Consider the following 27,863-nt stretch of genomic DNA (forward strand, 5'->3'; position numbering starts at 1 on the left):
TAAAAAAAAACAAAAGAAAATCATACACACTGTCCGTCGGAAGTTTGGGGACCCCTCCTTTTCTTCTTTATTTTTACTATTTTCCAGATTTTAGAATAATAGTAAAGGCTTCAAAACTATGAAATAACACAAATGGAATTATGCAGTGACCAAAAAAGTGTTAAACGAATCAAAACTATCTTACATTTTAGATTCTTCTTTAGTCGCCCTTTGCCTCGATGGAAAGGCGAAGGCTTTGGAAAGAAATTCATACATAGGCATCAACTTCACTATTTATATTTGTCTAAGAAACTAATTCCAAGCATTTAAGCATAAGCCTTTAGATGGGTGTAAGATAATGAAAAACATAGTACATTCAAAGAGAGGTGCATAGATGTGCCATAAGAAACATCTTAAACACCTTTCCCTTTTTGGCTGGACTCCTACCAGCCACCAGTTTTTACTGAGTTCACTGGGTTTTCTAATCACATAGTTTATAACAGCACATAATAGTTTATACACTGAACTGGCAGAACATTCTGCAAATGTTTGATTTAATTTGGCCGTCTAACCACCTACCGTAAGTCTGATTTCAGTCTGTTTTTGCACATGTCTGAAAGGTCATAGAGGTAACAATAACCTGTCACATGTACCATGTACATTTCAGCAAACACTGATGATAATATTGCTTGCTGATATTGCCAGCTGATAACTTGGCTACAGGTCATACTCTGGTTAAGGTCTTAATTGAGCTGAAGCTCTTTACATGAACGTTTGATATCCTGTGGTTGAGTCTCCCTGTTGCAATGAATAAACCACTTAACAGAATATTCTCCCAATAGTAATAGCGATATTAAGGCCTGCTGACAGGTATGTTTTTGTTGACATCAAAATGTACCCATAATGCTGTGGGAGTCTGAGTTTGACAGACAGTGAAAACCAAAAGTGAAAGCAGAAAGATGTTTCCATGCCACAGTAACTGTTTAATATGGGAGTAAACCAGGCATCTTAACCAGGTTTCTCCTAATCAGAGTATGAGCTGACCTGGTTATTCTAACCCAGTTATGATGTTCACATGTGTCAAACCAAAGTTATTACTACCTGAGATCATTATTTTTCCTCGTCTTCCCTGGCAGGGGTCTAGCCATGCCAGGCCCGTTGTCCCAAATCTAGCCTGAGCCGGTCTCAAGCGCCAACATAAAGGATTCTACACAGACCATTTCCTGCATATTGTGAAATTTAGTGCAGCATTTAATTTGAGCAATTAGCGGTAATAAATTTATATCAGGTTCACAAAATAAACAAATGGGAGAAGAATAACAATGAGCCAGTCACTTATCTGCCATTTCTCTTTTTTCACTCTGGTGCTTAAATTAAATGCTGGATCGGGCTGTGCCAGATGCATTCATTGCATTCATTATTTTAGAATTCTGCTGTTCTTTGCAGGGTAATCGATGGAGATGCAGACCAAACCATGCAACCAACCATACATACATACATAGCTGGCCTGAGCACAGCTGAAGGAGACAATTCATTTGTTTTCCCTCTGTTTTTTTTAGTGGTAGTATCTCATGCACAATGTATGAAACATTGAATTTTGAGAGCATCCACTATTTAACAAATGTCGGAAGCCGTTTGAATAATAACCTCATTCACGCTTTGATTTCAATCCGGTTTTGTCACATAACTCCTCCATGACCATTGTGTATGTGTCATCGGTTGGTATCCCTGCAGCAGACCTAATCCATTCCTATCTGCATGCAGGCATTAATAAATCATATGGAGAAGCTTTCAGAAGCTTTAACCTCCATGCATAATTCAGCCTGCACTGATGCTAATGCTACAGCTGCAGCTCCCACACTCAACTGTTCAGTAGTGTCCCACTAAACACCCAATTAGCTGTAATGAATCCAGCAAAGACCAACTCTCAGCAGAATGAATAGTGAAAGTACTTCTCCTGAAAACTGTGTGAGCTAATTCCTGATGAGAACTCACTAAAAGTTTGTTTTCACCTTGAAACAAGATGAGGTGAAGATGCGGTGAGGTTGGGCTTAGTGTGATAGTTTCACTTACGCCTAAATACCCTTACTTTGAGGAGGCTGGAAACAGCGTGGGCTAATTCCAAATGTGATCTTGGTAAAACTGCTATCAAACTGAAACAATTTGTTGTGAAGTTTGACTTGATGAGATTCTCACAGCTATTGCCATTACTTTGAGCTGGTTGCTGCGTGTTTATTTCCTCTTGGAGAGGAGGCTTACAGAGATGTAAGAGGATAGGAGCAGTGATAAACGTTAGTGTGTTATTGCACTAGCAATGTTAAAAAAAAAAATGGTTGACGCAACTCAAATACTCTGACATAATTCAATTAATTTTGTTGGAGACAAAGCCAAACGCATGAAAAACCTAAGGTGAGGAGGTTAAAGGCCTTTCTGGTGATGAATTGCATGTAAATACAAAGTTTTATGGTGATAGCTCAAACTAGACAGGAGACACAGTATATTTAGATGCTGTGGCGCTGGCATATAGGCAAATTCTGGATCTCAGTTTCAAAAAACATAATTAATCTAAGTTCATCCTCAATCAAAAGTGGACCGGTAGTTTCTGGGATTTCCAAAAATATCAATATTGCTACAGGAGGAGGATATGATACAGGGATTTATTTGACAGAATATATTGTTTTTGTATTTGACAACACCACAAAATGTAGGACTAAAGAGACAGATAAGATATGGGTGTAATTATACCATCACGGAACTACTAAAATATGTAATTATATAACTCCACAACACTGCTTCAGTCTTCGCCTTGGTTGGAATACATGATGGGTCAGAGTAGAGCGAGGCCCATTTTGACCGTCCTCCCTCAGAGGAAACAATAGCAGAGACACCCTGACATCCTACAGAGGACCCCAACCACTATTCTCTTCCTCCTCTCACATTACAATGGCAATGATTGTTCATTTAAAGGAAAAAAAAAAATCAGACGTATTTAAATCAATATGCTAATGACTATGCATTTCTATTCAAAGCGTTCTTTTGACTCCAGCAGGGGTTTCTAAATAACCCAAGGGACCCAATGATAAGACACACCTGTCAACCAGTTCAAAAATGTACACTGGGAAATGGTTTGAACTCTCTCTCTGTTCGGCGCTGTTGCTACCTCAGAGGCGTGTGTGTGTGTGACTGTGTGTGTGTGAGGAGTGGGAGGGTGGGGGCACAGTAAAGGTTAACACAATTACGCAATCACACAAGGGGTGTGTTATATCAAAGAGACTGTGTACAGAGACCAGCGCAACAGCACCAGCAGTTTTCCATTTAGTAAACATGGCAAGGGGAGAGGAACAAAAAAAACAAAAAAACACTGACACACAAACAACAAAAATGGCAGCTACATACAGAGGAAATTGCCTGGCTACCAGGGGTAACAACTTGGCAAAAAACATGAGGCTTGTGATAAGAAGAAGGTGCCAGAATCAATTATTTTTCCCCTTTTTACAAGAGAACACACATACTGGTCTATATTTCCCTCTTGTGTTCTGTTCTCCCATGTGTTTGAAACATGGCATTTCTTTGTCAGGCAGATTGCCCCCTTGTTATAATGGAAAGAACTATGCCCCAAATCAGCAGCTGCACCACTAATGATGCTCCATTCAAATGGACAACAATCCACTATCCGTCTGAATGGAAACAGTTTGATATCTGACACATTATTTCACTATGATATCAGTCAGTGGTGGTCTTTAAGCTCCTTCATGTACGTAACTACAGAGTGATTAGAAGGTAACAAAATGTAATACAGGGTATAACATTTGAAAAAATGGTTGTTTGAGGAATCATATGCTGGAATGAACTCTCGCAATTTTTTCAGTTATTCCTTCCTGACAGTTTAACATTGGGAATACACTACACGACTTTTAGGCTGATTATAGCCACAATTTGATCATCATGACTGATTTTCAAGATCAGTCGGGACCATCATCATTATTTCAAACATGTTTGATATTTCAACTCAACTCTTGACATCCTCCTGTAGTGTTAGCTGGTCAACCATGCCAATCTAGATATAGAACAGCAGTAAGTTGTTACACCTTCATGATTGTTTTGGGCCAGTGTTGTAGTAGCGCAACAACTCATGTCAAGTGTGTGTTCCCTAAATCCAACCGATCATCAAGAGAGTGTTCCCCAAATCCAACTGGTGTGTGTTCCCAGTCTTTACCTCATTGTCACGTGTGTTCCCTCTTTACCTCATTGTCAAATGTGTGTTCCCTCTTTACCTCATTGTCAAATGTATGTTCACCATCTTTACCTCGTCGTCAAATGTGTGTTCCCGCTTTACCTCATCGTCAAATGTGTTCCCCGTCTTTACCTCATTGTCAAATGTGTGTTTCCCATCTTTACCTCATTGTCAAATGTGTGTTCCCTCTTTACCTCATTGTCAAATTTGTGTTCCCTCTTTATCTCATTGTCAAATGTATGTTCACCATCTTTACCTCGTCGTCAAATGTGTGTTCCCGCTTTACCTCATTGTCAAATTTGTGTTCCCTCTTTATCTCATTGTCAAATGTATGTTCACCATCTTTACCTCGTCGTCAAATGTGTGTTCCCGCTTTACCTCATCGTCAAATGTGTGTTCCCTGCCTCTACCTCATGGTCAAATGTTCCTTTCCTTTACCTCATCGTCAAGTGCGTCCATTGCCTTTACCTCATCATCAAATGTGTGTTCCCCAAACCCAACTGGTCTTCAAGTGTGTGTTCCCCAAATCCAACTGGTCCTCAAGTGTGTGTTCCCAAATCCATGTCATCGCCAAGTGTGTGTACCTCTATGAAAAGTCATAGAGTCATGAATTCAGCTCTAAAAGGTGCAGGCATGCAAGACTATCCAGGTTCTGGTATCTCTTCCCAGATTAGATGAATGCTATCGCAGCATGGTGTATATCAGACTAGATGAATGCTGGAGCAATGTGGAGTAGACCTGACAGCGAACACCTGCCGATGAAATCTAAGCAAACACTGTTGGCTCTGTAGGGAATCAGCAGATGACTCGATTTTTTCTCTCATCTTTCGTGCAGTACTTGACATCCGCAGACATGTGCAGAACCACATGGAACAACACATATGCATGAACAGGCATGCATAGACACACACACACATACTAAATCCATCTCACCCACACAAACACACACACATACACACACACTTCCATCTCACTCACCCACTGACATACACACAAATAGACATGCGTGGGACAAGTGCACACACAAATACTCTCATACACATACACACATAAATGCACACACAAATGCACACACAGAGATGCAGAGATGGGTAAGGATGTATGAGATGACAGTGGCTTTGATTTACTTTGCCTGTCCCAGCAGGTAGCATATGAGAATACAGCAGCGATACAATACTACAAGGAACACTCAAATTAACAACCAGAACAAGGAGGAGGAGGAGAGGGAGGAGACAGAGAGATACAGCAAAGTACAAATAATAAACTGGGAGTGTGGAGAAGTCTGGGGAACATTATTAAGAGCACTGGCACAAAGTGGATTTACATTTACTGTTGGCATTATTTCCACCGGGGAACACTCTTGACAGCTTCCTGTGTCTTGTTTTTTTTTTATGGAAAATGGAGGTGCAGTTGACACCGCTGAGAGATGAGCATGTTTTTAAGCTCTAAACAACAGCAGGCACTGAAAGTTAAAAGCATTTCAACCTGAGCAAAATAGGTGCAACACAGCAGTTTTCCAACAGTCACATGGAACAGCAGGACAAAGCTAAGTTCGCTTTTACTCGATTTCTGGCCATTCAAGACCCCTCCACTTTCCTTATATTATACTGACACACCTTATCTTAATGGCGTCATTCAGTGAGGTGTGTCCCTGTGTGAGCTGAGCAGTCCGTGGTTCAGAGTGCAAGGGATTTAATCTGTGTGGAAATTAACTTCGGTTTCGCAGTTTAAAGTATTACTGCTGTGTGATCGTCCTGAGCTGGGTTACTGCTGTTGTCTGACTATGACTGTCCCTGCAAGTTTGTGAGTAGGCCAACTCTCGTTTTTTGTTTTCTGATTAACTCCATCTACGTTTGACAACGTACAGCCAAACCTGATGCAACTCCATCTAAGTCTGACAAAAGACAGCGAAACCTGACGCAAGTCCAGTTGGAGATTCGAGACAGATTCGACAAGCTGTGATCACTGGGTTGTACTTGTACTAGAAAAATATGGCTCCTATTGCTTTCATTCAAATTTAAGACCCAGGTGTGTGGATATTTTCTGTGAGTGTAAATTCTATCATTCAATTTCTCAGGTATTTTGCTACAGAAATACTTTTGTATTTAGAATCCAATAAAAACACTGGAAGAAACTAATGATGCCCATACAGGTGCAGGTATTATTATTATTATTATTAATATTATTATTATCATTATTATCTCCCAGTGACAAATAATAAAGCTTTAACCTAGGTATGCCTCTAGTGGTTGAATAAAATATGGTTGATATGAATAATGAGGTGTCCTTTCTGATCTTGTGTTCTTCTCAGCTGTATTAGCACCAGGGACCTAAGAGCATTGTGATTGGTGAGAGACCAGACAGCCAGCATCTGTCCCTCTCTCTCTCTTTCTCTCTCACACACACTCACTCACACCCACACACACACCACACACACACACATGCATACACATGTTCACACAGCAGTCCAGACATCTGGTGGGGCTCTACTGGGTCTTGCCACTGTGGTACTGGGACTCTTACAAGGACTAAAGATACTCCAGCAGTAATGACACGTCCCTGTTGGCCAGACCGGGCAGAAAAACAGGAAGTGGGGACAAGACTGAGGGTCAGAGAGGTCAGCCATCTTGGGAGGGTGATTTAAATACAGTAGAAAAGAGTCATGGAGATACAGAGACAAGTAACGTCCTCTGCCCGGGGCCAAGGTAAGAAATGTGAGCAAGTTTCAGCGATTGGCCACAATCAGCAAGAGGGAGACTGTGCTCAAACAACCTTAAATAAGTAATGGGTCCATCAAAAAGACCAGGAACTACACTCTCTTCATTAAAAAACGATCTTTTATTAAAGGATTAAAAACATTTTTTAATGGAGAGAGTAGTGCCTACTGTCTGTATAATTTTGTTCAGCCTAATTTCATGGTCATTTGTAGGAGATCTTATGAGAAGCAATATACCCTGTATGGCTTTTCCAAGCTTTTTTTTTTTTTTTTTTTTTTTTTTTTTTACATTGAGTGAAAAAGTTTTCTAACAACCATGCAAGTAACTATGACACAAATCTTTTCCTTAGCCGCAACTAAAACGATTTTCAAGGAGTTGCTGATGCCACACTAAAGGGATGTAGTAGTATATAAAAATGTGAATGAACTATGAATTCAAGTTGGTGATCATCTGTTTAATTATTTCTGTTAACACTTATAATACTATTTAGTATTCTATATGGTATACTAATGTAAATTACTAGTGTGGGACTACGTATGAATTTGGTTATACTTTCTCTGACTACCGTAGCTACAGTATAGTGCATTAGGACACAAATAAAGAATTCCAATGCTTATAATACAACACATGTATGATATCAGGACTCATGAAACACCATAGATATAACTAATGGAAGAACAGTAAAATCATAAATACAAGCGTCTTATGAATGCATACAACCTTTTAATCTCAATGGAGCAACCTGGTGGAAGGTAAAAGGAAGGTAAAATAAGCACTTTGAGGAATTCCTAACCCGAACAGACATTCTGGAGGATCTGAGACTGTCCCCTTGGCAGAGATCACTGGGATACTTAAAAAGCTCCTTAATGGCAAGGCTGAAGGCTCTGAATATTGTTGGGCTGGTCTCATTTCGGGACCAGTGCCTTTGGATTGGCAGACGCGGGTGGTGGTCCTCATCTTCAAAAAAAAGGGGACCGGAAGGCAGGTTCCAGCGGTTGAAGAATCACACTGCTCAGGCTCCCTGGGAAAACCTAGGCCAAGGTGATGGAAAGGAGACTCCAGACGATGGCTGAACCTCAGATCCAGGAGGAACAATGCACATTCCGTCCTGGTCGCGGAACAGTGGACCAGCTTTTTAACCCCTCACAGATAATGAAGATGGTCTTGTTCCCTGAGGTATTCTGCGGTTAGGCGCTGTGGGAATAAGGGGTGCCGGGGTCGCTTCCCTCTACACTCCGACAGACAGCTGTGGTCGTATTATTGGCATTAAATCAAGCTTGTTCAAGGTGGGCATTGGATTGTGACATGGGTGCACGTTGTCCCCTTTCCTATTTGTGATATTCATAGGCAGGACATAAAGCTGCAGCTGAGGTTTGGAGAGTGTCCAGTTCACTTTGTTTCCATCCAATGTTGTGCTTGGTGTACTTGATGCAGCTAAAAACCTATAAATTAACTATAATTGTAGTTGTTTGATGACTGTTTTTAATGTTTTTGAAAGCTACAGTAGTTTTAGAAGCAAAATATTACACTCAAAATTGAGCAATCCAGCCAAATCGCCATTTTTAGCGACTTAAATAGGGGAGTAAAACTCTATTTTACACATAAAAAGTGATCTTAGTCATGTACTTACCAGCGGTGGGGTTTCCTCCTGGGTTGAGAGTGACTCTGAAGGCTTGACGCGAGATGTGTCGGTCGGGAGGGGCATCACAGGGGTCGACGTAGAGCAGAACTCCTCCGAAACCCAACTCAGACAGCAGAGATAGCTGGAGACACACACAGACAACACACGCACATGGATACACACGCACAAAGGTAGAGTGAGTAAAGAAAGAGAGACACAATGTATTCAAACTCACACGCCAACACACAACATATATGTTTACTGAAATACACATGCAAAAACACACCCACACACACACAAAGGTGAAGTGAGTAAGAGACAGCAGATTCATACCCACACACAAAAAAAACATCTACTTGCGTGCGCACACACACACATGCACACACACACACACACACACACACACACACACACACACACTTACAAAGTCATAGTTTCAATAACAGTGCTGTGCCTGAGGTGTGTAGCCAGTGGTGTGTGATGTAAAACTAGGACAAAACAGTGGGACACTCATACACAAATAAATGTACAACCCTTGAATTTTCAAATGATATATAATTATCGTTCAAATACTGTGAGTGGAAAACAGTTGCCTTTCACTAACGCTGTTTCCAAAGAAATGTTTTTTTAGCTAAGAATCATGTATGTGATTTAACCCAATCCAGTCTAAACAATTTTAAGCAGCGAGGAGAATGATTCTGATCCATTGTGGCTATTGTAACAGTTACATTTTATGGAATAGACTTATAAAAGAAGAAGTTCAATTAATAAAAAAGAAATGCAGGATCAGATTGCCTACCATTACACCCCTTGGAGAAGCTGCAAAAGATATCTTGTCAAGTGATTATACCTCCTGGTCAGACTTGTGAAACTCATTACACGATATTGAATGTCAAATTATCTTAATGCACGGGCAGATAATTTTGCTGGTTTCACCAAATGTCACTCGTTTCATCATAATGCAAGTGCTTTCAAGACATTTACTTGCTAATGTAGAACTGGAGTGGGCTTCTGCACTAGATATCACTGTTTACAGTCATTTCTTTCCTCATTTCTTTGAGAAATAGAGTTTATTTTTTCTCCATCTGTGGTGTTCCTGCACTGCACGTCCCAGAGATCACCTGTCAATCAAACAGTGTGTCCAGGACTGTGACGTCTTTGACATTAATTAATTTAGGCTTTTGTGAAATTAGAATTTGTTCATGTTGGTGGTTGTCTTCTTTATCAATGACTGGAGGTCATAGTTTACCCACTTTTTACCACATCACTGGTAATAATAGAGGATAGTTGCTGGGTAGGGGGATTTCTGCCATAGCTGCCACTGTGCAGAGCAGTATTTCACTGTTGTTCATGGAAGATGTAGCGTCCTTGTCTTTTATGAGTGTAGATGACTATTTTATTGAATATGTGACACCAGCCATGGTCATTCTCCTCTCATCACAACTGTCCTTCACTAGAAAACAGGGACAGGGACACCATACACACACACACACACACGCACATGCATACACACACTCATATGCACACTCACACACACACACACACACACACACACTCATGCAGACATATGCTTGCATGCGCAAACACACATACACACACACACACACACACACAAGCACACACACAGATGCAAGAACACCCATCCACACACCTCACACTCGTACGCACACACATGCCCTTTCACATGTGAAAACTCATGAATACACACTTTAACTCATACAGAAAACATAGAAAACACAGATATTTATGTACCCACACTCACACGGACACACATGCATCCATGTGCAAACACACACATATGTATGCCAATGCACACGCACACACACACACACACACACACATAATGAGCTCCCAAGCTCTCAGGAAGAATAGAAACACTCTCTTGGCTTCTGTATTTATACAGTCATGCATTCCACTGCACTGAGCTTTTGACACATAAATGCAGCAGTGGACTCATAGAATAATATATTATACAGTAACATTTCCAGATTTCAATACCAAATCAGCCTGGACAAAAGGCTAGGAAGCATTTGGTAGCACTTTACTTGAGGCATCCGGCTATAGTGGATTCTAATGTGGTATTATAATGTATGAGCCATTTGAAGCTGTCCTATAACAGGCGTATCACGTGTTTTGTGTCTTAATGAATCAAATTAGATGCCTTATCATTGCTGTAATTTAGCCCGCTTATTGATATAACATCATGAGCTACGTGTGTTAATGAACATACTTCAAATACATTATCATTAATATTTATATATACTTTACCGTGCTAAAGTGACAGACAATATTACAGACATTTAATTGTCTTTATTCCCTCAATGTATGACTACTATTGCATTATTCATTATTCTAACAAACTGAAAGTGAAGATCAATGTATTTGATCCCTTGGCATTAATTTGATATGTAAAGCATCTAAGTCCATATTGTAAAAGCTGCCACTCAGTTACTAATCGAACTCATTGTCATGAAAGCACTCTTGCGTAAAGCGGATGTTGAAATTGTCATTTCTATCTAGTTTCTAATAAAAATGTTGGTGTACTTACTGTATGTATATAGATTAAATAGATTTACAGTTTAAGCATACGCCTTACTTAAAGGATAAGGCTGGTGTTTTTTAATGCATCGCTTACCGTCAACAAATCCTATGAAAATAACAAAATCAACAATGCGTTTGCTTTACTCCCGTTACTTTCTGACTTCCCACGTACCGTTTTTAGCCTTCAACCCAGAAGTCATTGGCTCCAATTTTAAGCTAAAAACCTTGAAATGCAGCTCACAAAGACATAGTTTACATGTTAAAAATCGCTAACTGTTACCACGAAAAGTCAGGCTGTTGTAGTTATTACCAAATCAAATTCAAATGGGAACAAATACTTCATTACGCCGGGGACTATTTTCGGTGCTACGGAACTACTTTCCTGAGATCGCAAACGTGTCTACAGCCGGCTTATTAAGTTGTTTGAGGAAAAAGTTGATGATGAAATATGTTGCCAGAGTAACAGCATGGCTCTGTGACGTGTTGTTAACCATTTTTTTAATACAATGGAGTTCTATGGCTGCTGGGACATGGCTGCATTGGGCACCGGCTACATGGACGAGACTTGTTGGCAAAACAAAATCATTGCTAATTTTGTTATTTTCATAGGATTTGTTGACGGTAAGAAATGCATTAAAAAACACCGGCCTTATCCTTTAACTCATTTAGTCCTTCATCCTGCTCCCACTCTTGGATTAGATTAAATCTGTAACACACTAACAATTTACAAATTATCTATTATTTTATTTATCCCTGGGGAAATTCATTAAATTCAATGGCAGCAAAACGTAAAGACACAAAGTTTAAAAACCAACCAACCTTGGATTTTCTGTTGATGAAGTTTCTTGCATGAACTGGCTAGAGGTTGAATCACTATCATGTTATATCAGTTAGTAATAGAATATAAATGGGCATTTATATGAAAATGATGCAGATGATTACTTTAACCTTTGTGATGGGCTGTGTGAGGCAGCAGGAGAAAAAAAGAAAAATCTATTCATACAAGATGTTCACAAGATATTCCTGTATGATAAAAGCGATGATTCTGATTTTTGAATTGCCCTGTTTACTGTTAGTGAAACCTCATCTGAAAACATCCAGAATGCAATATGTGTGAGCGAACCAAGGGACATCACCTGCAGTTTTATTTGAGCTTTTAAATCCAAATGAGTTTATTTCATTGTATGCCTGTAAAAACATCCTGGGTACTGTCAAAGGGTCCACACAATCATCCTCCCATTAACTGTCAATGGGATGGGAGAATGTGTGTGTGTGTGTGTGTATGTGTATGTTCTGTTGTATCTTAACGTCATGTTGATTATAAGTCAAAGAGCTGATCGTGACGGGCAGCTAGTAAACACAACTGGTAGATGAAAACACTTATTATGGTGCTGGAATATAATAAGAAGAAATAGGTTCATATTTCCATCAATCAAATTAGCCGGTATGAATGGAGAGCAATGACATGTCAAGCTAACATGATCTATGTCGGTGTCTTGCGTGTGTGTGTGTCACTGATAATATTAATCCAGTCGGTATATGTGACATTAGGCCTGCAGTCACCTTCACAGCACCCACACACACACACACACACATCAAGCTCATCATCACTACACATACAAGGCTCATCAATCTATATCTACTCCACTTAGATGTAATGGCAAATCATTTCTTCTAGATGCCGACACATAGGCACATACACAAGCATATATTGACACACAAACACAGAGACGTTAAAAAACACACAGGACCACATATGAACACACACACACACACACACACACACAAAGACGTTTTTTTCTTTGTCTAGTATATATTTAATGTTGATGTCTGTTGACTTTGCTGCCTTGTTGCGATCAACAGTGCGGTCAGAAGCCATTTAGTTCACTACGGCAAATGATGACAAATGAGCCGCTGATTTGCTTCCCTCGTTACTCCTTTCATCTTCTATTCATGTAGAACATGGACGTCAGAAACTGTGGGCGAGGACCAAAAGTGGGTCAGCGGCCTGTTGCTGACAGGTCCCCACATGACAAGAGTTGCTGTGCGTTATTGCTAATGTCACATTCAGGACACAGTAACATGCAACAGGGTTTATGAGAAATGCAGTCTTAATTTGGAGAAACACAAGCAGTAACAATACCACTGGTGTGAGATAGAAGCTACCAAACGTCTCTACCATGCTTTCATTTGCATACAGTTATTATATCAAGATATCAAAATTAATTTGACAATGATATGTTGATGCTTGTTTTTTTCTGTGTAAATTGTCCAGTTTTAACATTGTACTATGATTGTTTTACTCTTTCTGTGAAGCACCTTGAGATTTTGTTGTATTTTAAAGTGTGCTATATAAATAAAATTCATTATTATTATTATTATTATTAAAAGTGCTACACATAGCACCTTTAAATAAGACAATCACAAGTGGATACATTTTGTCAGGGTTAGTATGGTATAGTATAGTATAAGCCTAAATTGCTCAATAATACACACATCCTTAGTGGTTTGTTTTTCGTGACATAAATGATCAGTTATTTAGTGTCATAATATTGCATGTTATACAGGTCAGTATTGGCATCCATAAGGAAATAATAAGGTGATTGGAAAAGTATTGGAAAATGTATGTTAAATTAGTGTTAAGTCAAATTTAATTAAATTAAAATGTAAGTAGGTATTGTTTATGTTTTGTTGCACTGGGTTGGAATTAATTTTTTTACTCACATTGAAATTGAGAGGAAAACTGCATTGAGTTGACCTCATCATGGCACACACACACACACACACACACACACATCTAATGCTTTTCCTGGTGAAATAATTGGAGAAAAATGCATTCAGAAATCTCTGCACTGAATAGGAGCAGATGCGGGAGGCAGTTATCATAAATTAATGGTGAAAATAGTTATAAAGAATTAGTGATGCATGACTAGCCGTATAGACCCCATTCCCGCTTGGTATTAAAATCCCTGTGCAGCAGGAAGGAATGAATATTTATTGTCTACAAAGGGCACCAAGACACATTTAAACACAAGTATATTAAAACACCCAAGACGGTTTGGAAACTACTTTTTTTTTTATTTTTTTTTAAACCTACCTTTTTATGACAATCACTTTCAGGTCGTGCCTTAGTATATTTGCACGTGTTTTTAAAGATTCCTTATTCCTAAATCTAGATGAATATTGTTTCTGTTATGGGATTATAATACCAGGTAAATTCCATATAAAGGATTAAATCGTACGTGTGATTTTCTAAAGTGAGCCCTCAACAGAGCAGAACAACGGTGCTTTGCAGAAATTAGACTGCATCATCTTTCGCCCACTGACTTCTTACCTTGTAAAGTAAAGGAGCTTGCCCCAGCTTGACTAGTGCGATCTGGTTGGTGAGGTTCAGGCTTTCTTTGGCTCTCCTCAGGTCGTCCACGCTGCCGTACTGGACGTCCACCACCTCCCCCTGGTGAGGAAAAGTACAGCATGATCTCAGAAAGTTTTTTGTGAAATCTGAAACGCTGAATTACGTGTTGTGGACATGAATTATGACAGGATACTCCACCACGAATCGGATTATGTGACTGGACGACTTGGACACGCCAGAATTGGAAACGCCATTTTCACTGCTAACAGTCAAAAGCATACTGAGTTGGATTTTGCTGGTTGTGGCTTGTAAACACAATTTGCCAGAACGGTAAAAACCAGTAAAACCTACAGCGAGGAAAAACGCCAAGCAGTCAAGGCTTGTTCCAAAATGACTGAGTCTGGGGTTTGCTTTCACCTGTTGGAGAATATTGAAGGAGAGGATGGAATGAAGAGCGACTCAGATTTGGGCTGTTTTCTGTTGGACAGGTAGGTGCCGGTTATCTTAGCTAGCTATCAGCTTTTCTACTACAACGAAGCTATGCTAACAACAGTAGCTAGCTGCCAGCTCACAACACACACTAGCTCTGATCAGAACTACTCTGTATTACAGTTCAGGACTGCTACCGCAGCCAGCGTGGCTTTTAGATATAAAACGATTTAGCAGTGGTTTTGGTTGCAGGACACACACGCTGCCTACAGGTTGATGCCCAGAAACAGACTGATCTCACAGAAAAACATGAAATGAACACGACATGTTAACGGCAAATTGCGTGTTGGTGGAAGTGTTAAATTTAGGTTTTCCCAGCACGAACCGGTTATGTGAAGGAGACACGACTATAAACAGGAAGTAGTGTCACAGTGAAGTAGCATGGTGGCCAGTAAGGGTGTTGTGGACGGGGTGGTGGATGGGCGTATATGTTTGCCTTCGATACCAGCGACAGGGGTTCGATTCCCAGTGATTTCAAAGGACATTTCAATTGTAAGTCACATTTTCATTTTTAACAAACGCTTTTCTTATTTAACCATGACCAAACCATTTCTCTAAACTTAACCAAGTGGTTTTAGTTGCCTAACCATAACCGGTAATAAACAATGACAACCGCTCAGCCGCTTTGAAAAAAACACTTTGTTAGTCTATTATTTCTTACAAAAATGATAATGAGCGAACCTTTGTGATGCCACAAAGTTACGGAAGTCCAAACGGCTCGTTTAGAGGCTCGCTTTTCTAATATGGATTGTGTGGATTTAGTTGGTAACCGTGTGTTTTGATACTTTCACCATGTTTAGATAGACCATCCAACTCCTTTAGAATCACAGAGGCAAGGGGAATCCTGTTTTACACCATATGGGACCTTTAAGGTTCGGGAAAGGCATTGGTCATGGTTAAATAAGAAAACCTTTAGCTAAAAACTAAAACTTCAGTACAGTAGAAATCTTCTTGGTACGAGTTGTGAATTGAACCCGGGTCGTCAGAGTTGGCAAAACATATTTTTTTCACTGTTTTTTACTGCTCCATAGCATAAAATGACCTTAATATATCTGCAGGGGGTTCACAGTGTTGCTGATCAACACCAATGACCCAACTATTACTTTCTCACTTTCTGGTCCGTACTGTGTTTCGGAACAAAACTCAACAAAGACACTCTTCGCCCCCCTCGAAAAAGCCTTGTTGACAGTGACAAAGCAGTATTATTATTATTCCAGCATGGTGATATATTACCTCTTCACTGGATGTTTCAGTTGGATCTCTGCTCTGATTAGCTGGCTTACTCCTCTCTATTGTCAAAATGTGATTTTATTGTTTGTGTCAGTTACAGGCCACCGTAGCTCAAGGGACAGGACATACAAAACTACATCCAGTTTAGTTGACCACAAATATACTTATACAAGACCCATTCAACACAAAGACCATAGCTAAAGTAAGTTTTTACACGTGCAAAAAAAACAAATGTGTGTGTGTGTGTATTTCTGTGGGTTGGAAGGGTGGGTGTAGGTGTATGTATGTGTGTGTGTGTGTGTGTGAGAGCGAGTCTTATCATCTCCCAAATTAAAGTGACCTAGAAGTTGTTGAGGAAAGTGAGGAAAGTCAAAGCACTACTTTTGGGAGTGGGCCTCTCCCTCCCTTCCTTCCTCCCTCCCTCTCTCTCTCTCTCTCTTTCTCTCTATCGCTCTCTCTCTCTCCGTCTCTCTCTCTCTCTCCCCCCCCCCCCTCCCTCACTGCATCACCTGGGCCTGATTCATTTTTCATGTGGCCTGGGGGCGAGTGTAACACGATGCTGCAGTGAAGAGAGAAAGAGAGAGAGAGAGGGAGAAAGAAACAGAGAGAGAGAGAGAGAGAAAGTGAGAGAGAGCGCATGAGAGAGAGAGAGAGAGAGAGAGAGAGGGAGAGCACATCTTGTTTGCATCAGGGGAGACTAGCTGAGGAGAGGAGAGAGAGAGATTTATCGCTCCTGCCTGCATTTGCATCATAAAAGTCCTCCATTTAAACTGCAGCCCATGGAACAGTACAAGACACAGCAAATTGAAATACAGAAGAATCTCTCTGCACTGAGCCGGCCTGGCCAAACGAGATCCATATCTCTCTCTCTCTGTCATTCTTTTTTCCCCCTCTCCCTCCTTTCTTTCATTTCATCTCGGGGAGGTAATGAAATTAACAACGTAAGTGGCTGCTGTCTGGCTGAAGCGGTGAGCATCTTTCTTCTGTTGAGACAAATTTCTCCACTTCACCAAGCCACTAGAGTTCGACCGATATGAGTTTTTGAAGTCCGATATGGATACTGATACTTTTGGATTGAAGCTGCCAGTAGCTGATAGTTTGTGCTGAAAGTGAATATTTTTAAATTTGGCAAAAAAAACGTTCCAAAAAGTGACAAATATTCAGTGTTTCCCCCAGAATTGTATTCTTGTCAGGGTGGAAAAGCCTCTGAAACAGCATTTAGACCATTATGAGTCACTACCACTCCATTGAAAGTCAGACTAATGAAATTATTTTAGGTAAGGCAGGTTTCATTATAGGTTTTACAGAGTAACACCCATGAAGCTATACGCACCCTGGAGGTGAATGACATGGACAGGCCAACTCCACATCATAAGGGAGGGAAGAAGATATGGAAAGAAAGAGTAGACTGAGGGAGGGACAGGGGAAGACAAAGCGGGATAGATGGCAGGAAGGAGAAAGGAAGGAGAGAGAGAAAGGAAGGAGAGAAACAAGGAAGGAAAGAGGGTTTCAATGGAAGGAGGGAGGGAGGAGCATTGTTTCTCTCAGAGTGACAGAGTTGAACAGAGGAAGAAATAGAAGCTGCTGGGAGACGGGGGAGGCCATGGATTGTTTCTGCAGTCTGCTGATTGAAGGCTGCTAAAATCCACAAAGTAATTAACTCTTATCACATGAAGTAACTGAAGAGCCGCCACAATCAGAGTCTGCCATTATGCCACGACAACAGGGAGCCTATCCTGAATGAGGGCCAGTGCTGAGAAGCTACTTTGAAAGTCTAGTCGTACAAGCAACCAGGTACTTCACATCGAGGAGGCTGAACTACAGCAAGGCAAAGAGACGCTGACCGTGGTCTGACTGTTAGTTCGGCATCTCAGAAACAGCTGCCCTCCTGGGATTTTCACACTATAGTCTCTAGAGTTTACCCAGAATAAAAAACAAAAAATATCCAGTGAGTGAAAGCAGCCTGTTAATGAGAGAGGTCAGAGGTCAGAGGAGAACGGGCAGACTGGTTCAAACTAACAGGAAAAAGCCACAGATGCTCGAATAACAGCTCTTTACAATAGTGCTGTGCAGAAGGACATGTCAGAACACACAAGCTGTCGGCCCTTATGATAAATGGGCTATAGCAACACATGACCAGCCCGCACTAGATAGGTGTACCTAATAAAGTGGCCGGTGCATGTAGTTTTGTTAACTGAAGGTACTTTGAAAAAGTAGTTCACACTACTTTGTAAAAAAATGATCATATATAATGTCATATAATACAAAATCACATGACTGCAAAACGCACCACCAATTGGGAAGTTGATAAAAATCAAAGATCAAAGGAAGCTGAATCATGTTTTTGGTTTGAAAGTATCTGAGCACATTATCACGACCCTTTTCTTACTTTTACACAGTTAATAGACAGGGAGTCTTACATGCATATTTCACTGATGTAACAGTACTTAGTCAAATAATGCAGTATAATGCAGTCGAAAAAATGACTACCAGCATAATTTGAGACATTATTTTGCTGCACTGGAAGATAATTTAGCTTCCTTTAAAGAAATCTCTCTCGTTTAATGATAGTGTAAACGAATTTGAAAGCGAATGACATTTACTTAAAAGTTTCTTGTTTCAAGACTTTTCCATGTTTTATGATTCTTTCTTAAAACAGGTCATATTATCATGAACTAAGCGAAATGCCTTAGAGCCAAATTGTCTGCCAGTGCAGTGAGATTAATGAGGTTATAGCATAGTTCATTATGTCTGAATACAAGACTAAATCACTCCTGAGCTTATCATTTTTGCAGTGTAGATTGTAGTTTACACTGAGGCAAATGCTGCCAATATGAATTTGGAGATTATATGTGAATGCTAAAGCGTGCACACATGCATAGAGTAGAGGCACCTGTAGACACACACATGCGCATACACACTGGATATCTCTCGAGTAATAAACATTCAGAAACACTTCTTCACAGGGAAAACTGGACGGAGACGGGGAGCTGACCCAAAAGCAAGGAGAGAGAGAGGATGAGAGATGAAAAAGAGAAGAGAGGGAAGAGCGGAGAGGAGAGTGGTGAGGACAAGTACTTTATTATAGTCGTGTTGAATTAGTCAGTGGCTTTTCCCCACAGTCTATCCTCAGAAGGCTCAAAAAGTGAACATTTATAAAGCATCAGTGAGCTTTTTGATGGCGTGATGTTGAGTCACGTAATGAAGCCGGCGCCTTTACCCCGGTTTACCTTCTGCGCTGTGCCAGTCGCGTCCCGCTGGGCTTGAAGTGAAGCGGATTTGTCCTTTGCAGAAAAATCTCTTGCCGTAATCTCCATTCGATCCGCAGTCCCTCTCAATCTTTAAGAAAAGGCTGAAGACCCAGTTCTTTAATGAACACTTTCTCACCTGATGGACTGTGTAATCCAAAATCTACCTCTATCTATTATCTACCTCTATGCATTGCCTCTATGCACTGCCTCGTAGCACCTATGTCCAGTTGGACCAGAACTTAGCTTTATGGCACTTACTCTCGTTCTCTCCTGAATAGAACCTTGCTTGTGTTGTATTAAAATCTCATGTGTACGGCGCTTTGGATAATAGCGTCTGCCAAATGGGAAATTGTAAATTGTAAAATGTGACAATACGTACAGTATCATGGGGGAGAAAAATGAATCGTGATATTAGCTGCATTCAACCACCATCGTGGTTGTATCGAATCGTGAAACCCATATCGCGTATCGAATCGTATTGTGAGATGAGCATATCGTAAAACAATAATAATAGACTATTACTAATAACTGATGCAACACAACGTCATGACAGTATAACAAAAAGTAAAGGAATTAATATATTAAAAAGTAATTCATGAATTTTATTATTTCAAAATGACTCTGGTATTACTCATTGGTTCAAGTAAATACATTGTAGTTGTCACAGGTTTAGGATGGCAACATCCTGAGTGTAACAACATATTTCCAAGGGAATCAAGCTGCAGTTTCTTGCAAACACAACACCGTCTCTATTGCCCATCTCTATTATCAGACTCTGAAAATGTCTCTTTGTATGTTGGCCCATCTCTATTACCAGACTCTGAAAATGTCTCTTTATATGTTGGTCCATCTCTATTACCAGACTCCAAAATTGTCTCTTGTAGGCTGTTTGAATTATATTAATATTTCTTGGGAAGTAAGAAGAAACTGGACTGTAAAACAAAGTGGTCTGTTGCCATGGAGTTCTTACAATGTCATTTATAACTGGTAATTTCCTCTTCAATTCAAAGGAAATAAAAGGAAGCATAATTCTATGGCATGCCTTTTTTTTTTTTTTTTACCACATCCTTTCTCAAAGCAAAAATGAACAATGTACCACACATGTTCTGCAACAAACATTACAGTGTACTGAGTTAGTATGGTGACACTGGGCTGCAAAAGGAGGCAACAGTTAATCCTATGGTATTACGATATTATTCCTCCAACAACCTTATACTAAATTATTCATTAGGGGTTAAAGGTCCCATATTATAGGAATTCAAATTTTCCTCTATTCATATAAGATCAAACATGTTTAATGTAGATGTTGTTAAAATGTAATTTTTTTGGGGGTGGTAAAATTTAAAGTTAGGGCATATTCCAAAATTCACCCTTTTATACAGGCAGTTTCAGACTAAATCCAGGAAATGCATCACAACTGGACTTGGTCCTGATTGGCTCTCCTCACTAAAGAATTACTGAAATCCTTCCGGTTAGGCCAGTTTGCCTCCACTCAGCAGGTTTACCTCATTTGACTTAGAGGAGCTGCTGTTGTCGGCCAGTCAGGGTCTAGTATTGTGAGGAGTTAAGTCTTCAAATTCATTCAGTTTAACTAATTCAACTTTTAACTAAAATACATTTCTTTCAAAACACCATAAAGAACAGTATTCTTATCCTGAGTCATCGTAGATCTGAAAACAACATAATGAATACTGAATAATAATAAGATGTTGAGGGAGGTGAGGACATTCACGTTCACATTCACTTTCTCCAGACAAATTGTTTTCAGTGAGGTAAGTGGAAGGTCACAGGTTCAAATACCACAATAGCCAATGTGTCCAACAGTTATGATTATTACTGAGGTGTGAGCAAGACACTGGTGAGTTCCAGAATAACTCGGCTATTGGCCGTAATCTCTTATTCAGGTTAGTCTGTATACTTGAACCTTTGATACCCTGTGAATGAGCCTCCCTGTTACTGCGAATACACCAGTTAACAGAGTATCGCTCTTTGAAAAATCGCAAAAACCAGAAGTGAAAGCAGTAAGATGTTTCCATGCCACAGTGACTGTTTAATATGGGAGTAAACCAGACATCTTAACCAGGCAGACTCATAATCAGAGTATGAGCTCACCTGGTTATTCTAACCCAGTTATGATGTTTACATGCGTCAACCCAACACAAGGTTATTGAGTCACCAGGGAAAGAATAGTGGCAGCTAAAATGCCTAAAAAAAGGACATACACACACACACACACATACACACAAACCCTTTATACCAGAGATCATCAGGAGAAATGGGGTCCAGTTAATGCATCGTCATTCCTTCTGAAAAATGGATGGGGAGGAGGGCGAGTGAGAGAGGGAAGAAGATAGAGAGAGAGAGAAAGAGAGAAGGAAGGGAGAGTGGTGACGAATGAAGGATTCAGGCAGGCCATATGAGAATCAGTCACCCTTCTCAGTATCATATAAAGCTATATGTAATATACCACCTTGTTATTATACAACGATTGTCATAGTATTACATATAACAGCATATAACGTTGTCATATTATCTTACTCTGGGCCAAATTGAAAGAATAACAATGCTATCTTCTTACTTTATCTTTCAAGTGTATGTGTGTGTGTGTGTGTGTGTGTGTGTGTGCGTGAGCGTACTAGAGCATAGTTCCCACCGCACCAGTGAAACAGTGCCGCCACCAGCAGGACTTATTAGCCCGCTATACTCGCTCCGGACCGCCGTCCATCCATCACAAATGCCATATTTAATTGTCTGAAAGCCATGTTTAGATCCGGCAAACTGCCGCTTAATTCAAGGCAGCGCGCGGGAACAGAGCTAGGAAATAATCTGGTGATGGATGACTGTGACCCTCCTTTGGGTAGACTCCGACGAGTGGACAGCTGGATGGATCGAGCAAAGCGGAGAAAGGAGAACGGGGGGGGGGGGGACGGGAAAGGAGGAAGGAAACTTGGTATTCAGAGAATGGCTCCAACTTTTCATCTGCCCTCGGGCCAGGCACGGGGCTCCGGGGAATAACAAGCGTCTCCTTCAACCCCTTTCTCTGCTCCCGGGATACAGAGAAGTAAAACCCTCTAAAAATAGTGTGACTGTATTTCTTAGTGTATGTGTCTGCTGGCTAGCGCGGGCGGACTACATGCATAATGACTGCCATTAACCTTCACACTCCTGAAGGATGGCGGCAAAGATTTACAATGCATCTCGCGTGACGCAAATACCGTACTGTGGGATTTTATGCTTTCTGCATTGGGTTTGGTAGCGCTGTGTTAGAATCAGGGAGTCTGTCCTTATCTGAGTGTAATGTATAATGCGTGCACTTTATCTTTTGTCTGTAAGAGATGGCCCGAGGCGATCTACCAGGAAAACTTCTCTTTCTGTTCTATATATAAAAGTGATCCTCTTGAGTATGACCCATTTAAAACTAGTGAATATATCATACTCCTAACATGTATCGGCACTATATGAAGCGCTGTATTCAAAAACGTTATGCATCCATTTTGGAAGAAAATCATTACCAGAACTTCATCACTCATTGTCCCTATAAAATATCAAGTATGTAAGTATTATCATTCTGTCAACCAGCTGAATATTTTTTTTAATTCAATTCAATTTTGTACCATAAATAATTTGGGATAGAGGTGTCACTTTATTCAAATGGTAAATATGTCATTTTGGAACTCTGATCATAAAAATTGTGAGTACATTTTTTCTCTTAATTTGTGTGCATTGGTTGGTGAGCTTTGAAGGTTTGACAATAAATTCTCAACAAACTCACAATGTATACGAAAAAGCAGTGCGCTAGAGCCTCTTTTCTACATGCCACAGAGACATTCTACAAGAAAATATAAATAGGCATATCATCTTTATCCTTCCCTGACTTGCTGATGTGCACTGCTGAGAATAATAGGACGGAGATACCTGTGGTCCCTGAACTGTGGGTGGCCAAGCTGTAACATTTAAAACCTCCGGCTGTGGCCTTTACTAGTGACCCTTCCTCTGGCCGGGGGTGAAGACTTAGACAATATGACAATATGAAGGCAATGAGGCGACGGGGGGGAAGATGGAGGAGGAGGAGGAGGAGGAGGTGGAGGGTGAAGCAGCCAGGAGGGTATAGAGCAACCTTTGGTTTAGGCTTTACTTTAGCCTTTCCTGTTGACCCGAGGTTGGCCTGAACGTTGACTAACCATGGTAGGGTCAAATATATCAATCCAAAAATAACGGTATCGGGATCGGCCTTCAAAAATCCATATCGGTCAAACCCTAAACTATAGACAGGTCGAAGAGGAGGAAGGATGGAGTTGAGAAAAAGGACGAAGAGACCTTTGATGTGACGTTGTCCTTTAGCTTTAACCTTTTCTGGTGAGTCCTATTTGGCCTGGAGGGGGTAGGCAGGACAGGGAATAGGGGTAGAAGGTAAAAGGCAAGGAAAAAGAGGCATGGATGCAATCTCACAATAGGCAATAGGGTGACGGGGAGGAGTAAAGGGATGGGAAAATAAGAGACCTTTGGTTTAGCTTTGACCTTTCCTCGCAACCCTCAGTCAGGGAAATTGGGAAACAATCGGAGCATTGACAGGTGGAGGGAAGAGAAAGGAGAACTGATCCAAAGGGACAGAAAGGCCTTGAATTTCGGTCCGATTTTTTGAAAGTTTGAAGGACTTCATTACCCAGAAATCAGGAATGGGAATGGGACGTTCTTCTCTGTTGCAGCCCCTCTTTGTGATTTAGCCTAATAAGTTGTATTTTTACATAAAAATCATGCCAAGTGGAGCTTTAACCAAAATTAGCGAAAAAAAAAACATGTGTGATGTATTAGCACTACCTCTTGATTTCAACAAGAACGTTCTACAGTACCTCTAAGCTTCCGACAGCAGAGTAGGCTGCGTAGGAGAACTGCTGGTTCGGCATCTCGGTTTGTCCTCGTTGGTCACACGGGATCCCGTTGGGCAGGAAACACTGGTGACTAGACCTGTCCGTTATGGTGTTGGGGGTGGGACCAGGCAGGCTGACCAGGACTGTGTGATCGAACAGATGGACGTCGGTCAAACCGAGGCCCACCCACTGTCTGTAGAGATACCTCGCCCTGGCTTCCTCGCTGTCGTCCGATAGGCTGGCAAAAGACCTAGAGGAGGGGTGAAGATATATTTATCAACCTGCCTCCACCACAGTGCGACGCTATAGGTCATTTGTTTGGGTCACAAAATCCGACTCATTTTTACACTTTATTGACTAGCGACCTCTTGTGGTTGTGTGAATAATGACTTCACATATTCATAGTATTCTGTTCCATCAGCACATCTTGGTATTAAAATAACAGGTGATTGTAATAAATGAACAGGTGATTATAAAAAAACAGACGATGAGCTGTGTATATCGTAAAGCATCGTTTTGATAGGAAATACATGTGGCATCATGAGAATACTATGAATAGCCATTCCGATTGCAGTTGCTCCGACTTGGTCTTTACACTTTTTGTAAATGAATTGACTAAAAAACATTATTGCTTCACTGATAATGGAAGATGGATATTCATTTTATCACATGCATCAGACATAACATACAGAGCAAGCAGGTGGGCAAGCAATTTTTATCTACTTTTAGGGGAATTTCACCACTAAATCAGTGATTCTCAACCTTTTTCATATCAAGGACCCCTAATTTAGTCCACATTAGGGCCACGGAGCCCCAATTAATGAGATTTTGTCTCTCTGTCCCGTCCAAGAGAATATTTTTTATTGTTAGATATGATTTTGTCCAGAATTCCATAACTATCTGTATTGTAGGTAGAGAGATAACAGTGAAACTATGATCAAAATAATCATTCTTCTACATTCTCTAATTGTGTTAACTTGTAAATGAAATAATGGTGAAGTTAACAATTCATCAGTTTGCTGGGGACCCCCTGGAACCCGCTCAAGGACCCCTGGTGGTCCCCGGACCCCACGCTGAGAACCACTGCACTAAAACAGTCATATAGGTCATCTGAACAGGCCTGAACAGTTGACCCATTCTGTGGTTTGGGCAGGAGCCCATGTAGTAAATATTTAAATACTGTGTATTAGAGGTGGGTAAAAATACCAATGCAGAAGGCAAGATTGCAATATCTTCCCCCATGATATCGCACAGACACGATGGCGCTCAGAACCGTGACGTCTTTACTCGCATTTCGAGGCTTTTAATGAAATACCGCATAATGATGTTCTTGAAAATGATGTTCTTAAAAATGGAAAACGTTTAATAAAAGATTGCTTCAAAGCCTGAAATGTCGTGAAATTCATCCAGCAGTTCACAAAGTGGGGATGATAATGACAATGCTTTCACTAATTGGTCCATATAATAGTGAAAATAGCTTGACGGCTGGGTAGTTTTGTCAGTTTGGCCGGAGCGTGGCGGACTGACTGTTACGCATGCATGTGTGCACCTAACTCTCTCTCTCTCCCTCTGTCACTCACACACACACACACTGCACTCTCCCCCACTCGACTCCTCGTGGGAGCTGTCAATCTCTGTCTTTCCCTTTTTCCTAATTAAAGGAAAGAAATGCCAATAAATTTGAACCGGACCTTATTTGAGTCTCCTCCTGGGTTTGTTTGGTTGTTGGTGTTTACTCTCTTTATTGTTCTGACTCCGAGAAGACAGGACTTAAAGTTCAGCAATAAAGACATTTCTAGAAAGGACTGGCTGGTATTTCAGCCTTGTGTGAAAGAAAAAAAAAACAAAAAAACACCATCCTACACTGAACACCTGAACACCTAGGCCAATGAAAAGTCTGATAAATATGATTATATGTATATACACAGTACTATGCAAAAGTCTTAGGCACCCAAGAGTTTTTATATAAATTTTGTCTTAGATGTTTATTTATTTGTTATCTGCATAGACATAAAGAGCAGAACATAGTATTTTTAGATATTTAGAAATCAATATTTAGAAACTTTTCATTATTTTGGAAAGCATCTTTGCTTTACAGAATTTTTTTTACATGTGCCTAAGACTTTTGCACAGTACTGTATGTATATATATTTTTTCCATTATGAAAATGCACAACATCACAAGCTCAGGCATCTTTTCTATCCAGAAAAAAAACACAATTATACCCCGTAAAATTTTTCTATTTTGAGTTTCAAGCCGGCAATCACTTTCTTGACGTAGATGTTTTATTTTTCAAAGGGCGAGCATTAGCAAGTGGGTTTTTGCACTTTCCACCTACACATAATCTGTGTATCTCTCTCTGTGGCTAGATTGCTTATTGTGATTTAGAGTCAAACTTGTTCATTAAAAAGCGCTGTATAAATTGGGTTATTATTACCATCATCGTTTTTATGTGCGTGTACGTGCGTGGGGTTGAGCAAGTTGCATGTATGCCGATAATGTGTGTGTGTGTGTGCGCGTGTGTGTGTGTGAGATATCTATATCAGTCTCAGCAGCAGATGGCCCAAACACACATCTCTGCCATTCTCCAGTCAGCAGGCCACGTCTAATAGCTCGCCAGGAGCAGCAGCAGGAGGCTGTGTGTGTGTTTCTGTGTTTTCGTGAGTGTGTGTGTGTGTGTGTGTTTGCATGCGTGTGAGTGGGTGTGTGTGCTTGCCGAGACCTTCATCTATAAGCCAAGCTGTTGGGAGGACTCCCTGGGGTTTGGGACTATTGCCCAGTTCTGACGATGCTTCATGTCTCGAGTGACTTTGAGTGTGTGTGTGTGTGTGTGTGTGTGTTTTTGCATGACGGTGTGTCTGTCTACAGAATTGAGTGTGTATGTCTCTTTGACTCTGTGTCATTGTGCCTGTGTGTATGTGATTATGTATGCACTGTGGTCATGTATTTGTATGTATTTGTATCCCTCCAGAGTACAGTTTCTGCCTTTATTGCCATAGCAGCAAGCACTCATCTGTTGCTATTGAGTTTTCAGGCACCAATGTACTTTATACCATGTCTCATGTTCAAATGATGCCGCAGTGCCAAATGTTTTGTTCAAATTCTAGTCAAGATCCCAAAGTTTCCAAAGATGCTAAATATGTCATGCTAAATTAACAGGGAAATGTGTATAAAATGGTGCACAAACATCTAAATTTTTTCCATTTGATGGAATGGTATAGCCATAAAAAATGGCGCATTGGGTTTGAATATTACACTCAATATAAGCAGCTGTAGCTTCAATGAAGCGTTGGAACGAACGTATACAGAATATGGATGTGACATTGTCGTACAGTAAGGAAAAAAAAATGTGTTTCAATTTTGAAACTACTTAAGCCTCTTAAGGGGAAATTTAAGGGGAAACTCAGGGTGGAAGCAGTTAAAACCCATTTACAGCTTACTTTTTGCATTACTTTTACCTGTACTCTACCTGGGTGTAGTGTAGCCTAACTCTGGGTGAAAGGGTCAGCTAAATGACAAAAATGTAAATGTTACAATGCATTAACTTTATATTGGGGATAATAGCCCATATATTTGTC

The 27,863-nt window shown here is 40.4% G+C and overlaps 1 protein-coding gene across 1 annotated transcript in view; it reads right to left on the minus strand.

Moving 5' to 3' along the window:
* The window catches only part of LOC139639901 (inactive N-acetylated-alpha-linked acidic dipeptidase-like protein 2), a gene marked incomplete at its 3' end in the record, with an annotated part of 247,849 nt that overhangs the window by 61,616 nt on the left and 158,370 nt on the right, over nt 1-27,863 (minus strand). The window contains exons 6-8 of the mRNA XM_071514054.1: nt 24,268-24,535; nt 14,427-14,546; nt 8,561-8,693 (exon numbers count right to left, since the gene is read on the minus strand). Coding sequence (XP_071370155.1) covers nt 8,561-8,693; nt 14,427-14,546; nt 24,268-24,535 — 521 coding nt within the window. The remainder of the gene's footprint in view (nt 1-8,560; nt 8,694-14,426; nt 14,547-24,267; nt 24,536-27,863) is intronic.

This window comes from Centroberyx affinis, unplaced genomic scaffold (genome assembly GCF_046629955.1).
Source record: "Centroberyx affinis isolate AG114_WGS23_722 - 3 ecotype Tasmania unplaced genomic scaffold, CSIRO-AGI_Caff_v1 ptg007898l_1, whole genome shotgun sequence".
Classification (NCBI taxonomy): Eukaryota; Metazoa; Chordata; class Actinopteri; order Beryciformes; family Berycidae; genus Centroberyx; species Centroberyx affinis.